The 13,233-nt window shown below is 42.0% G+C and overlaps 1 protein-coding gene across 3 annotated transcripts; it reads right to left on the reverse strand.

Moving 5' to 3' along the window:
• Positions 1-294: 294 nt before the first annotated feature.
• LOC127755100 (protein LURP-one-related 5-like) lies at positions 295-2,472 on the reverse strand. 3 transcript variants are annotated; one of them, XM_052280739.1, is made up of 4 exons: positions 2,335-2,472; positions 1,954-2,243; positions 960-1,012; positions 295-877 (listed from the first exon to the last, which is right to left on the reverse strand). In XM_052280739.1, the coding sequence occupies exons 2-4, from the start codon at positions 2,203-2,205 to the stop codon at positions 487-489; spliced, it is 696 nt and encodes a 231-aa protein (XP_052136699.1). In that variant the 5' UTR covers positions 2,206-2,243; positions 2,335-2,472; the 3' UTR covers positions 295-486. The 3 variants fall into 3 exon arrangements, with proteins under 3 accessions (XP_052136699.1, XP_052136697.1, XP_052136700.1); XM_052280737.1 differs by lacking the exon at positions 2,335-2,472 and having other exon boundaries at positions 1,954-2,327; XM_052280740.1 differs by lacking the exons at positions 960-1,012; positions 2,335-2,472 and having other exon boundaries at positions 295-912; positions 1,954-2,327.
• Between the last annotated feature and the right edge of the window lie 10,761 nt (positions 2,473-13,233).

Consider the following 13,233-nt stretch of genomic DNA (forward strand, 5'->3'; position numbering starts at 1 on the left):
GAGCATTTCTCTTTTAGGATTCAACAAACTTTGGTCACTTTTGTCCTTTGCATTGTCCTGGGCATGAATAGTGCTTTGCTCTGATGGTGCTTCTAGGTGGATAGCATTAAAATGATACTGCCCAAACAGTTGGTAACAGCTCACAATTGGTAACAAGTGGATTAAAGGAACCACATGGGAAAAGAAACATGCATTTCAAGTTGCAGTAGGAAATTCCTACTGCAACTTGAAATGCATGTTTCAGGCATTTCAAAAAAAAAAAGTTGCAGTAGGAGGAAGCAAGAGATTTTGATTCAATCTGCAAATTCGATCTTCCTTTCATAAGTAGTCAAATTTAGAACAAGTTACATGTTATGTTAGTCCCAGTCAATCGACAGTACAATTAGTGACTACAGTCTCATACTAGCTTCTTGAGTTAATTCGTCGATTTCACTTGAATTGAAACATCTATTTTCCTACATGTCAAATAGAGCTCATCACCTTGAACTATGAAGAACAGATCATAGGTGTGTATGGCTTCCAGCAGATCCGGTCGAGAGCAATGACGAAAGCCATGATCATCGCACAATCTACATTCGGTTGGACCTCAAGACTGAAAACATCTTCAGCAAGAGTCAGTGACAACGATGCTGCTCCAGCCTTCTTCCTCCTTATCCTTGCGACCTCCTCACCGACGCTGTTGCGGATCTTGCAACTTCTTCTCCTGAAACTGCCCTCGATTGAGAAGCCTGGAACATGGCCAGTACGATCTGACGAAGCATGGGTACATCCTGACATGTGCACTTCTGCTTCATGACTGCTTTGCATAACTGAGCATTTTCTCATTGAGAAGAGTTGTTGTGATCTTGTCCTCTTGCCTTGGCCTTCTTCTGACGCTCTGTAACAATTCCATTGGTCATGCATGCTGATAATCTGTTGCAACAGAAGAAAGGAAAAGAAAAATCTTAGTTCTTACTTACTCCCCATGGGTTCTATTAATGGTTGGTTTCTGTTCTTTGGCCCATCTGCTGCACTTGTAATAAGAGGTAACAAAACTTCAGTCGGAAAGTAGAATGAACTAGCGGATAAATCAAACTCTGTATTGTAACCTCTCCATTTTTTAAGTTTTGATTTTAACTCTATATGGGATTTTGGGCAAATTAAAGCAAAACAGCATCAGAATAACCGAGGCTGGAACGATGAAAGCAATGCATTTTAGTCTTTGGTCAGCTGATTTTGTCTGCAAGTGTTTAGACTAATTATTTTCCTAGCTAGATGTATTAGTGGAGGTAGTTGATAGCATTTGCCTAAAAACCGTCGGCATGCATGATAATTTGCCTTAAATCTTTTTGGTGAGCTATGGTATCTTTTAGTATTTGTGAGACAAATAGACGAGACAAACATATATATACTTGTGATTTGGTGAATATTTTGAGGAAACAGTGAAAACCTGGAGATACATTTTTTAAAAAAAAATCGAGAAAATGAAAGATCGGGTAGATGGACGAAACACTACTCTCAGGGCTCTCGGCAAAGCAGGATTTGCAGTATTTAAAAGTCTTCAGTGAAGTTTTGGAAGCAAACTTGGTGATCGTTCTATATCTTGAGAGAAGATATGTAAAATGAAGTCTACATTCGGACGAGGATGATTGACGAGCAGAATATAAACGATTTTTGGTTGAATGTATGATGAATTGACGATCGATCGGTTGAATGTATGATGAATTGACGATCGATCGACGATCGTTCATGCATGCTAACAGCTAACTCAATATATCGACCGAAACCGTACGTAAATATTATACTGATTGTCAGGTGTCAGATAATACTAGTATACAACCACAAAGATGCATGAATATAGCCTATAGGAGGTAATTAATTAATTAATTAATTAATTAATTAATCTGAGATGCAAATGCAAGATTTTGCAGGGGATGAATCATGAATGATTAGAAGATAGACAAGTGTATATACCTGTGGGGTGAGGGCGAGGAGAGGCGAGCCATGTCCATCCATGAGCAGCAGGTCGCCGGAGAAGAGCTTGCGGCGGCGGGAGTAGTTGTCAACACGGAAGGCGAGGGTGCCGGCGTGGTCGTAGACGGAGAAGCCGTCGGTGCCCTGGAAGCCCATGCTGGACCTCTTCCACACCGTGTACACCGCCGCTCGCGCTGCTGCCGTTGATGCGGCGGCATCTTGGCGTTGATTCGAAGGGTGTATCCGACTCATCGATTTCTTCCTCGCTGCGATGCGATCTACCTATCTATCTGCAGAGAGAGAGAGAGAGAGAGAGAGAGAGAGTTTGGCATTGGACGAGAGATGTAGTGCGCGTGCAATGCTTAACTCGTCAGTGCTGACCTCGTCATTGCCGGCCTCGCCTGCTTATATATACTCCTCCGGTCTCTGAATAACCGATATGACAAATGATGCAGCAACGACTGATGATTCCTTTTCAGAGTTCGACCGATGGATGGATGCGCCTCTTTTAACCGTGTGTGTGAGTCGATCGTGCGTGTACATCTATCTATCTATATATGTGGCTGCATGAATGCGTGGCATCTCAACATTCTGAATGTGCGCCATATATTCCTCTGCCTGCTTGCAAAGGAAGAACAACCTTACCTAGCTAGCTTCTAACAAAGGAATGAGCCGCGGAACACGGTTTCATTTGGTCCACTGTTAATTAGTACTACTTGTGCTCGTCACAACGTGATAATACTTGGGTAAACTGCAACTACTCAGTCAATGCACACGCTGTTATACTGACAATTAATTTCTTTTTTACTCCAACATGCCTGCATGCATATGACCACACTGACTTGATTCGGTCAGTTCTAACTGTTATGTAGGGTGCAATTGAGTGTCGGAAACTTCCAATTGATCTTTCCAGATGTCCTAAGTTTAATTTCTTGCGATTCCTACCGTCCATTTCATCTTCCTACAAGAACAGTTGTCTTGTATAAATAGTCCAATGTCACTCATTTGCACTAGGCTGCTCTCCATCGCTGTGTCCATCTTAGCATACATCTCATTATTTCCCCAAGCACGCTGCTGATCTCTCCTTACCCAGTAATCAGTAATCGCTTGGAATAATTACTCGTGCAATTAAAGCCCAAGATTCTGCTAAACCAAAAAAGAAGTAATTTTGCTTTAGTGGGTGGGTGAAGTGGAGTATTCCTAGCAAGGTCACAGTCGCGCATGCGTAACATCGATCTGGTTAATTGCTCACAATATCTCAACAGCAGTCAATAAACCCTCGCTTTTCGCATATGAATGCATAGACAATTCGCTAGTGGCCGTAACTTAATCCAATTCTGTGGTCTTGGATCCTTTATTGCTTGCTAATTGCTCTTTGAAAAACATGGATGAAAGCTCCATCTAAAGCTATGAAAAGCATGTCCTGAGTCCTGACAATGCACAATTTGGCCATGGAAGGGTCCTCCTAAGTCCTATATATTCCTAGCCATGAATTTGATTTCATCATACCCCACACACTCCCTTGCGATGCTCAACAAAGGATTAATTTATTCGACAACCACCGGCCTATGCTAGTAAGTTACAGACATTTCTATATCTAGGTTACAGAATCCGAAACTTGGAATGTTATCTTCCTCGTGATGATTTATGTCAAGATCTGTTGCTTGCACACACAAAAGTTGGCACTGCCACTTGGCATTGATAATTTGATATGCAAATGATCCTAGTGACACAATTCTGTATTCCATCTCTCAATAACAGAAATATCTAATGAGATGCACTTGATAGCGCAGTGGCAAGGGGTATGTGATTTCAATACTACGGTCCCGTGTTGAATCCACAATACGCTCAAAATTTCTTTTTTTAAGAAAAATGTTTGGAGGAAGGTCCCTCCCTCCAAATCATTTTTTTTAATCTAAAGTAATGAAAGTACTAAACTTTCTTGCAAAGTTACTATGGCCACGTCATTGAATAAACATGAGCCGTCGGGTATTCACTCCAGACAATACAAACCGTTGGATTGTTGAATCGGTTCACGAAACTTCTTTTTACAAGGAGATCCTTCCACAGCTCTACGGTAAAAAAGATCTTGATTCCACCTCATCGTCACGCCCCTACGCTCCCGAAGCCCACGCCGCGCTCCTCCGCCTCATTGCCGCCTGCTCACCGGCTCTTCTCCCGTAAAAAAGAAAGAGATCTTCTTTTTTTTTTTTTGTAATATCTAGTGAAAAGAGAATACAGGTATACCACCAAATTAAGGTTTGCGAACAATTTGTCGACTGATCATACGTACTACTTTCGTCAGTTGATGACTGAGATGAACATGCCCTGCCGCCCTGGCATCCATGAGCTATGGAAGAGACAGAGACTCGTGAACAGAGCATAAGTGAGAATTGAACCATTTGGTGAATCTTATGACAAATTAACACAGCAAAAACCGAAATGCACGTCTGTGTTTAATTATGACTCTGGCCAATGACAACGAGACAAGATTCGTTAAGTTGCACCTCTCGCACATTACACGCATGATTAATCACGCTAGACAACACAAACTCCAAACCAAAATAATGACAAAAGGTTAGGTTGAACAGGTTAATTAGAGTTCTAATAAGTAATCGCTTTATTGGATCCTTTTACAACTTGATCATAATCTCCTTAGTTTAGTAATTACCAGTGCACTAGCCAAATGGTTAGTTAGCGCTTAATTACACTTAGTGAACTAGCTACTTAAATGGCGGAATTCGTTAAAGATGTGGTAATTGTTATTTGCAAATTGCAGTTTTAATTAATCACATCATCTGTCGTATGTAACGAGTCGGACATAATAATGATCAATTGTCGATGATGCAATAACGTGTCGTAGGGTTTATTATTTTGTTGGTACGATTGATCATCCATTTTAGGGGCTAGTAAAAAACAGGAAGCGTTCGCGAAAAAGAAAACAGGCAGAAGAATTGGCTCCATTTCGTTTGTAGAGGAAACGTACAACTCCAAAACAGCAAAACTGAAAAGTCTCGATTGTTTTCCGAGGAAAGTCAGGAAAATTTAAATCCGATGTTGATTTTAGTTGTAGATAAAACTGAATAAAATATTTTTTTTTAAAAAAAAGACTTAACGACCATAGAGTCATACGCACTCTGTTAATAAAAGTCTAATGCGTGTGTAGGATCGAATCACAATAACTAAGCCAACCAAAGGGGGGGTGAATGGTTGGTATACCCAAAAACCGAAAACTTTTAGTGGAAATAAAAGTTACCCTCGAAATCGACGGAAGTCGGTTTGACCGAGATTGATCTGTCGGTCTGACCGGGTGGATGCCGCCGGTCTGACCGGTGTTGAATCTCCGGTCTGACCGCCGAGATTAGCTGCCGCTCGCTGTCGCCGCCGCCGGTCTGACCGCCACGATGCCGCCGGTCTAACCGCCGGTGTGTCGCCGGTTAGACCGCCGATACCCGGTGAAACACAACTCGAAGAACTCTTAAAGTAGATGACGACTTTATTGATTCTCTCTGTGTTTACAAAGTGCACCAACAGCACTCCTTACAAAAATTTCGACTAAACTCGAAACCCTAACTCAAAACTCAACTCAATTGCTCTCCAAAAGCGACACCGGGAAGCCTCACGCTCCCCCTCTATTTATACCCGAGGTAGGCAGCCTAAAGTCACGAACCAAACTCATACTAGGAGTCCTAAACACCTTAGGAAACCCTCTAGTACAAGAAACAAACTTTACATAACCAATCATACTAAATTTGGACTCCTTCCAAATTCGACTCCGCATCCCATACGCACACAATAACTCCATCGTATGCCATATGGAATCTCCATCAACCACGTGCATCAACTCTAGCCTAAGTATCCCGCATGATCTCTGACCACCACGGATGTCGTCTTATCGCCAAGCCGACTCCCGGTCCATCACCGCAAATACTCTCCCGAGGCATCGAGTCACCTACACATGAAATAAACAAAGAAACCATATTCCGAGACCAAGCTATCATAACCTGATTCATTAAAAGCAAACAACAGTATTACATACGTATAGTATCCATCTAGAAGCCATAATCATGAAATAATCATGGATATCCAAACAAACAACCCGAAACCGAAACCGACACAGAGTCGGCCGGTCAGACCACGGGCTGGCCGGTCTGACCGCGCGCATACCGTCGGTCTGACTGGCTACCAGAGCCCGGTCTGACCGGTCACATGAAATAACAGAACATGCGATTCACCTGTAAAGTCCAATCATCTCCAAAACCACTTCGTGAATTAATTCCAAATAACAAAACCAATAATCTCCAATGCCAATTGTTCATCACAGAATAATAATAAAAACACCTTTGATTTTACAGCGTGTGCACGTTACTTAAGTGAATTTTATCAGAAGCACGTATTTACATTTCTTATTATACACCAAAACTTTTTTTCACATAGAAACTTTATTATACACAAAGTTTTCCTCGAGAAACATTTTCAAAATGCATGTATGCGGACACATCCAATTCTGATTTAGCTATGACATTTTAGTAGAAACTTAGATTCTCTATAAAAACTTTATATATAGAAAATTTTAAAGGTATGTATGCTGGATGTGGGCCAGGTGGGGTAAAAGTTGTAAGCCAATTTTTTAAGTCCAACTCGCAAAAGGTTTGCGCAAACCGGTCCGCATGAATCTATTAAACCCATCGTTGATACTATTATTAAAAAAAAATCATTTTTCTACTTAAATATAATAAGGTATATTGTTTCACAGGTTATAATTCAAATATAACCCATGCATGTAAATCTTAACGCATATCTATCTATCTATCTATCTATCTATTTATCATATTATTAAAACAACTTTGAAAGGAGGCACCACGTTCGCTGTGGGGATTAGAAATTCCCACGTTAATCGAAGAAAAAGAAAAATATATGTGTCGTTGGATCGTATTTGTCTAGATTTTGATGGACTAGATCAAGCAGGAAAATACGTGAGTTCAAACAAAAAAAAACATCTAGAGAGACTGACTAGGAATCGGACATGCATGTATTTGGACTAATTTGACTAGGAGTCTGACATGCATGTATTTGCATGCATGTGTATAGCCATTTGAGCCTGTAAATTTGTAGTGAGATTTGCAATTAGAATCGGACATTCATATGGCGTTAGAGGTAATTAGAGTCATGCATGTTCATCCACGAAAGAACAAGCATTATTAAACGCTCAAAGGTAGATTAAAATATATTCCAATAGGTTATGGTAGGACTAAATTACAATGCTACAATTTTATCTATAGAAACAAAGATAAGTGTTGTACACTAAATCTAATTATACATGCATGTATAATAAAATATTTATGCGCTTAAATTGTGCTATATTCGCTCTAAAGAAATTATCACGTTAATTAAACAAAATAAAGAAAATACCAACCATGCATAGGATTGTGGTATACCTGAATATTTACTATTAAGATTTAATTAAAATTTAAAAAGTTAAAGAGATGAAACGGATACGAGTGTGAAACCGTATAGCAATTGAACCAATTGCATGACATCCTGACACAGACACTGACCTTGCATCCAAATCAGAATAGGAAATTAATTTTTGAAGTGATATAAACGCGAAAGTTTGTTCACGTTAATAAGAGGGAAAAGGAAAAAAAAAGACAAAATATATTTCTAAATAGAAAAGGTTTTATAGGAAATCCAACTATACGACTATAATACTAACAGTATATAAATAGAATAGAAATCTAATTTTTCCTCTGATTAAGCTAAGTCGTAAGTCGGTAACTGAGTAGTAATGTAATGACATGTAAAACTAGCATCCGTGTCTGTCTCATGCACCATACCCATGACAATATGATGCGTGCACACATGAAAAACAAACGACGATAACACATGCATGCGAGGTGTTGGACGCATCCATCTTATTGACTAAACCCAATTAGCACATCAATGAGATGCTAGCAGCTTAGCATGTCATATTACTCTCTAAACCTACATTAAACAAACAGTGAGGTTAGCACATATTAGTATATTACCATGGGAAGTTCAATTATTGGAATTATGATTTATTTTAATCTTCACAGTAATCTATAACACATGACGAGATTAATTAATTAACATGCCTATAAAGGAGTAGAGTGGTGGCGGTTGATGGGATATCTAAAAACTATTAATAAAACACCAAATAGAATGCTAATGACGATTAAAAGGAAGGATGACTGAGAAGTCGTGAAGCAATCGGTCAAGGTGGTTAGCGGGATTTCTAGAAAAAATAACCCAATGATAATCATATTTGATTTTTAAAATCTCAATGATAATAAAAATGAGAGGCAGCGGACGAATCGTACAGGAGTACAATGGCAGAGCTGCCGATGGTTGGTGGGAGTTCTAGAAAGTAAAAAATAAATTCCAACGATAATTATATTCGATTTTTAGAATCCCAATGACAATAAAAAATGGTCAGCAGACGGGTCATAGAGAAATATAGTGGCAGCGTTTGACGGGATTTCTAAAAATTTAAAAAATAAAACCAAATAAGACAATAAACTCTAAAAACTAAAAATTATAAGGTCCAATTTTTAAAGGTCCGGGCTTCTAAAAAGTAAAGAAATAAACCCTAATGATAATCATGTTTGATTTTAAAATCTCAATGATAATAAAGAAGGTAGGCAGCAGGCGAGCCGTAGAGGAATACAGTGACAAAGTCGTTGACATTTTGGCGGAACTTCTAGAAAGTAAAAAAAAAGAACTAAAACAATAATTATGTTTGATTTTTAATTAAAATATCAATGACAATAAAGAGAAGAGACAGTGGATGGCTGTAGAGGAGTATAATGACAGCGTTTGATGGGACTTCTAGAAATTATAAAAACGAGCCCAATGGGATAATAAACTCTAAAAACAATAAGATCTAATTTTTAAAGGTTCCAAGAAGAATGAATAGAAATCGTGGTAGATCGAGCAAGCAAATAAAGAAGGATATGACAGAAGTAAGGGGTAGCAACTAATGTGACTTTTAAAAACTATAAAATTAAAAACACGAGGATAATAAGGTTTGGTCTTGCAAAGTCTTAAGACAACGAGATAACTATTTAATAAATTTTAAGTAAAACCATATTAAAAATTATATAATTTTGTATGGTGCTAGCTGCGCAATTGCACGGGCCACCAGCTAGTTTTCATTTTATTCCATCCGTTTTAACCAATTGGAGTAAAAAACCAAATTAATTAACTAAACTTATCTCATATTCTCAAGACATAAGGGGAAGGATATACCATACCGAAATTTGTTTACCATTGTGTTGGCTTTTAATCCCATACTACGTGCATATTAATGTGGAAGTATTCAACAATTTACATGCTCAGCATAAAACATTCTCCTATGTATCATTAATCAAATTGTTGTGCTGACACTCAGCAGTGTCCGTACATTATGTACAGAAGAAGAGGAGAAATAGTTTCAGAACTGTGAAAGCTAAGGCCATTCACAGTGTAAGCTATGGAACTCATAGCCTTAGCCTCAAAACTTAGTCCAAGTACACCCATCATATAGTGCAAGCACCCATAGTTAGAGTACCAAACCCACAGCCGGTGGACCCCACAAAAAGGAATCATCGCATCGAGTACTACTTCATCGCCTCCACTTTCCCGAACTGCACTCGCCTCCTCTCCTCGAGTACTACTCGCGCTGCCTCTCCTCCTTCTCCTCCCTCGCAGCGACGCCGACAGGAAGCGGTGGCGGGAGTCGTCCCCAGCAGTGGCTGGCGCGGCGGCGTCGGCGGGAGGCGTCCCCGGCAGCAGTGGCTGGCTGACGAGACGGGTAGGAGGAAGGAGGCGGTGGACGCCGTTCTTGTTCTTTTTGTTCATTTTGTTCTTTGGGTTCTTGATTTGTTTGCACCACCTTGATTTCTTTGGGTTCTTGATTTGTTTCCCCACCTTGATTTCTTTCGGTTCTTGATTAGCAGGCATGGATTTGATTGGGGAAATCTTGGGATATCGGTGGAGCGGACGAATCGGTGGCGGGAGGAGGAGATTAGCTGCGGCGGGAGAGGATTTTTTAGGGTGAATCGGGGATTTCGCGATGGGGATTCGACGTGAGGGTATGACGCGTCTGGGTCACGCGCTCCACAGCGCACGGAACTTGCCACGCGTGGACTCGCTGCGAGAAAGTTCCTCGCGTCTTTGTTTGGGGCCGAGGGGCTCTGCTAGGGCGCGCGACCATGCTTCACGCAAGCACAAATCCTCGCTGGTGCGGTGTAGCACCGGAGAGGCCTAACTAGCTAGCTATTTCAGCATTGCTGCTTTTCCCGCGTGATTGCAACTTTCGTTTGATTGCGTTGCGAACCACTTGATATATACTAGTATCAAATTAAGGCCATAATTAAAAAGAAAAAAGCAGATCATAAAGAAATCTTGAACTACGTAAGCACTGTACCTGAAGAAGTTGTCCACAACTTGTATCTATGCATGTCGAAATCAAAACTGTTTGAGCTTTTTGGGAGGTAACGCGAGTGCATGCCACTGTGCCGAGAAATTAAAGATTGAAATGTATAGACATCAATGGTGCGATTTTAATTATTCTTTTAATTATAATTTCGTGATTCCTGATCGTTCGTTCTGTAACCTCTATATAATTGGTTATACTCCTACCGTTTTAGGTTTTAATACGTTTTGACTTTGGTTAAAGTCAAACTGCTTTAAGTTTGACTAAATTTGTAGAAAAAATAATAACATTTTCAACCAAGACAATTTTTTATGAAAATATATTCAATTATTGATTTAATAAAACTAATTTGGTATTATAAATATTATTATATTTGTCTATAAACTTAGCCAAACTTAAAATAGTTTGACTTTGACTTAAAGTTGAAACGGTGGGAAACGGAGGGAGTAGTTTTTTTAGAAAAAGTAAAGACTAAAATGAATTCTATTATCTTTAAGGAAAAAAATGGATAGTGTCTTATTTGTTCATATGGGCTCAATTCAAAAGGTGAAGCTTTCGGTAAAGAGGAAGGGCTAAGGCCCATATTAATGGACAGGCCTTCCGTGGGCCAGGCCACTATATGCAGGAGGGCGTCCACGTCATCACCCTCCCTCTTTCCCCTCTTCTCTCCCTTCCTCCTCTCTCTCTCTCACTCTTCTCATCTGGGATTCTGCAGGCCGGACGGCGAGTGGAGAGGAGGCCGCGGGTGAGGCGGGAGAGCAGGAGGGCGTTGGCGGCCGGCGACGTGCGACGCGGTGGTGGCAGCGACGCAGGAGAAGGGGAGACGGCAGTTGCAGGGGCCGCAGGCGCGGAGGAGGGCGTCGGCGGCCAACGACAGGCGACCCGACCGCGGCGGTGGCGGCGGCGATGCAGGAGAAGGGGAGGAGGTGACTGCCGCCATGGCCTCGCCCTCCTCGACGAGTTCCCCTAGTGAAGGGAGAAAAAAGAGGGGAGATCCCAATTCCCAAACCACCATTCCTCTCAAGTCTCAACCATGGCCTCCCTCCTCCGCCGCCACCCCAACCCGCTCCCCGCCGCCGGTGTCCCCGCCCACCTCATCCGCCGCTTCTCCACGCTCCCCGACGTCGATCACCCGCCGCTGCCCACCTCGACCCCTACCCCCCCGCCTCCACGTGCTCCTCCATCCTCGACCTCCAGCTCACCGTCCGCGGCGAGGCCAACCTAGCCCGCACCCACTCCATCGTTGCCACCGCGCTCTCCCGCCCCAACGACTACCCGCGCCTCCACGGCTCCCGCCTGCTCTTCTCCCTCGCTGCGTCCCGTCTCCAGCGCCTCCGCCGACTAGACCTCGCCGCCTCGCTCCTCTGCGCCCTCCTCGACTCCGCGCGGCGTCCCCCGGTCTTCTCGCCCGCGCCATCTCCCTCTTCTCGAGCCCCGACGACACCCTCCGCGCGTTCTCCGACTCCGCGCCCGCTGCCCGCTCCAACGTCTCCTCTCCGCGCTCTTCGGTGCTAGCCGCGTCGACGACGTCGAGTCCACCCTCGCCTCCGCGGAGTCCTCCTTCGGCGTCGTCCCCGGCCGCGCCTCCTACAACGTGCTCGGGCGAGTGAGAACAGCAAGAGAGACGGAAGAAAGAAGGGAGAGGAGAGGGGAAAGAAAGGTGACATGGACACCCTGACATGTGGAGCCTACATGGGTCCACGCTGACTCAGCTGTCACGTCGGATAAAACCAAGGTCAAAACCATCGAAGAACTTAAAGTGAACGGTTATGTAAGTTGACGGATATCATATATCTGGTTTTGCGGTTAGGAAATGATTTCGTAACTCGATGACAAGTTGATGGACCTTTGGTGTACTTTTTCCTAGTAGTTATTGAGGTAGGTAAGCTTGTTTTGACATTGAGTTATGTCTCTCTTAATTAACCTATTGACAGGGAGTAGTAAAAAACAGAGGAGCAGCTTGAAACAACTTACCCTCGGGGTGAAAATATGTAATACAAACTAGAAATATACCGTTGAATTATGAAATGGGCGCCTAATATTTGTCCGCGTTATCGAGAGTAAAAATTTTACTCGTAATTCAACCATGAGCAAAAAATTGTCTGAGAGTAAAATTTTACTCTCGATGATGTGTATAAATCTTAGGTGTTCATTTTTAGATCTAAAGGTAGTTTACATATTTTTACTACATATGTGTTTTCTACAAAATATTTTTCCAACAAACACCGTATCCATTTTGCAGTATATATAGGTGTGCTGTACGTGGAGCACTGCACCGGTTGATCCGTGGCGATCCCGGCGACCATACAATACATGATTTGTCTGCAAACACAAAGCTCAAACAGATGGAAGTTGTTAGACAAAGCTAACCATTCCTCGTAGCTAGTTCAGATCAGTGAAACCAATGCTGAATCATCGGATAAAGGAGAATTTGAATTTTTATTTGCAAAACAACAGTGGTTGCTCAGGCCTGACAGAGATGTGTTTTCTAGGGCGATGATCGAGTTGCATGTGGGACACTTACAGACAGGCAGACAGAGTATCTTCATCTTATATATTAGCACCTTGATTGCTGTGTGCTTAATCGTGCTGAAATGAGTACCCTCGATCACGTATGTTTCAGATTTCAAGTTAATTCAGAGTAGGTTTAGGCGTTTAGCTGATGAGCTAATTAAGCTACTAACATTGTGGGTTTGTACCTACAATTCATTTGCATTTCCACCTAACAAGTGATTGTCAAATCAAGCGTGTGCCGGCCTGTGACTGCCCAACTTGATTTCTAGACCATCCACCTTGCTGAATGCTGATCATTTATTTGGCACGTACTGTAGTATTCAGGCTTT

Source organism: Oryza glaberrima, chromosome 11 (genome assembly GCF_000147395.1).
Source record: "Oryza glaberrima chromosome 11, OglaRS2, whole genome shotgun sequence".
Taxonomy (NCBI): Eukaryota; Viridiplantae; Streptophyta; class Magnoliopsida; order Poales; family Poaceae; genus Oryza; species Oryza glaberrima.

Coding starts and splice junctions, on each gene's coding strand:
- LOC127755100 (XM_052280739.1), bottom strand. CDS start 2,205: ATGAGTCGGATACACCCTTCGAATCAACGCCAAGATGCCGCCGCATCA. Junction 1,013..1,953: donor TCCTCGCCCTCACCCCACAG/GTATATACACTT, acceptor TCTTATTACAAG/TGCAGCAGATGGGCCAAAGA. Junction 878..959: donor ATTAATAGAACCCATGGGGA/GTAAGTAAGAAC, acceptor GAATTGTTACAG/AGCGTCAGAAGAAGGCCAAG.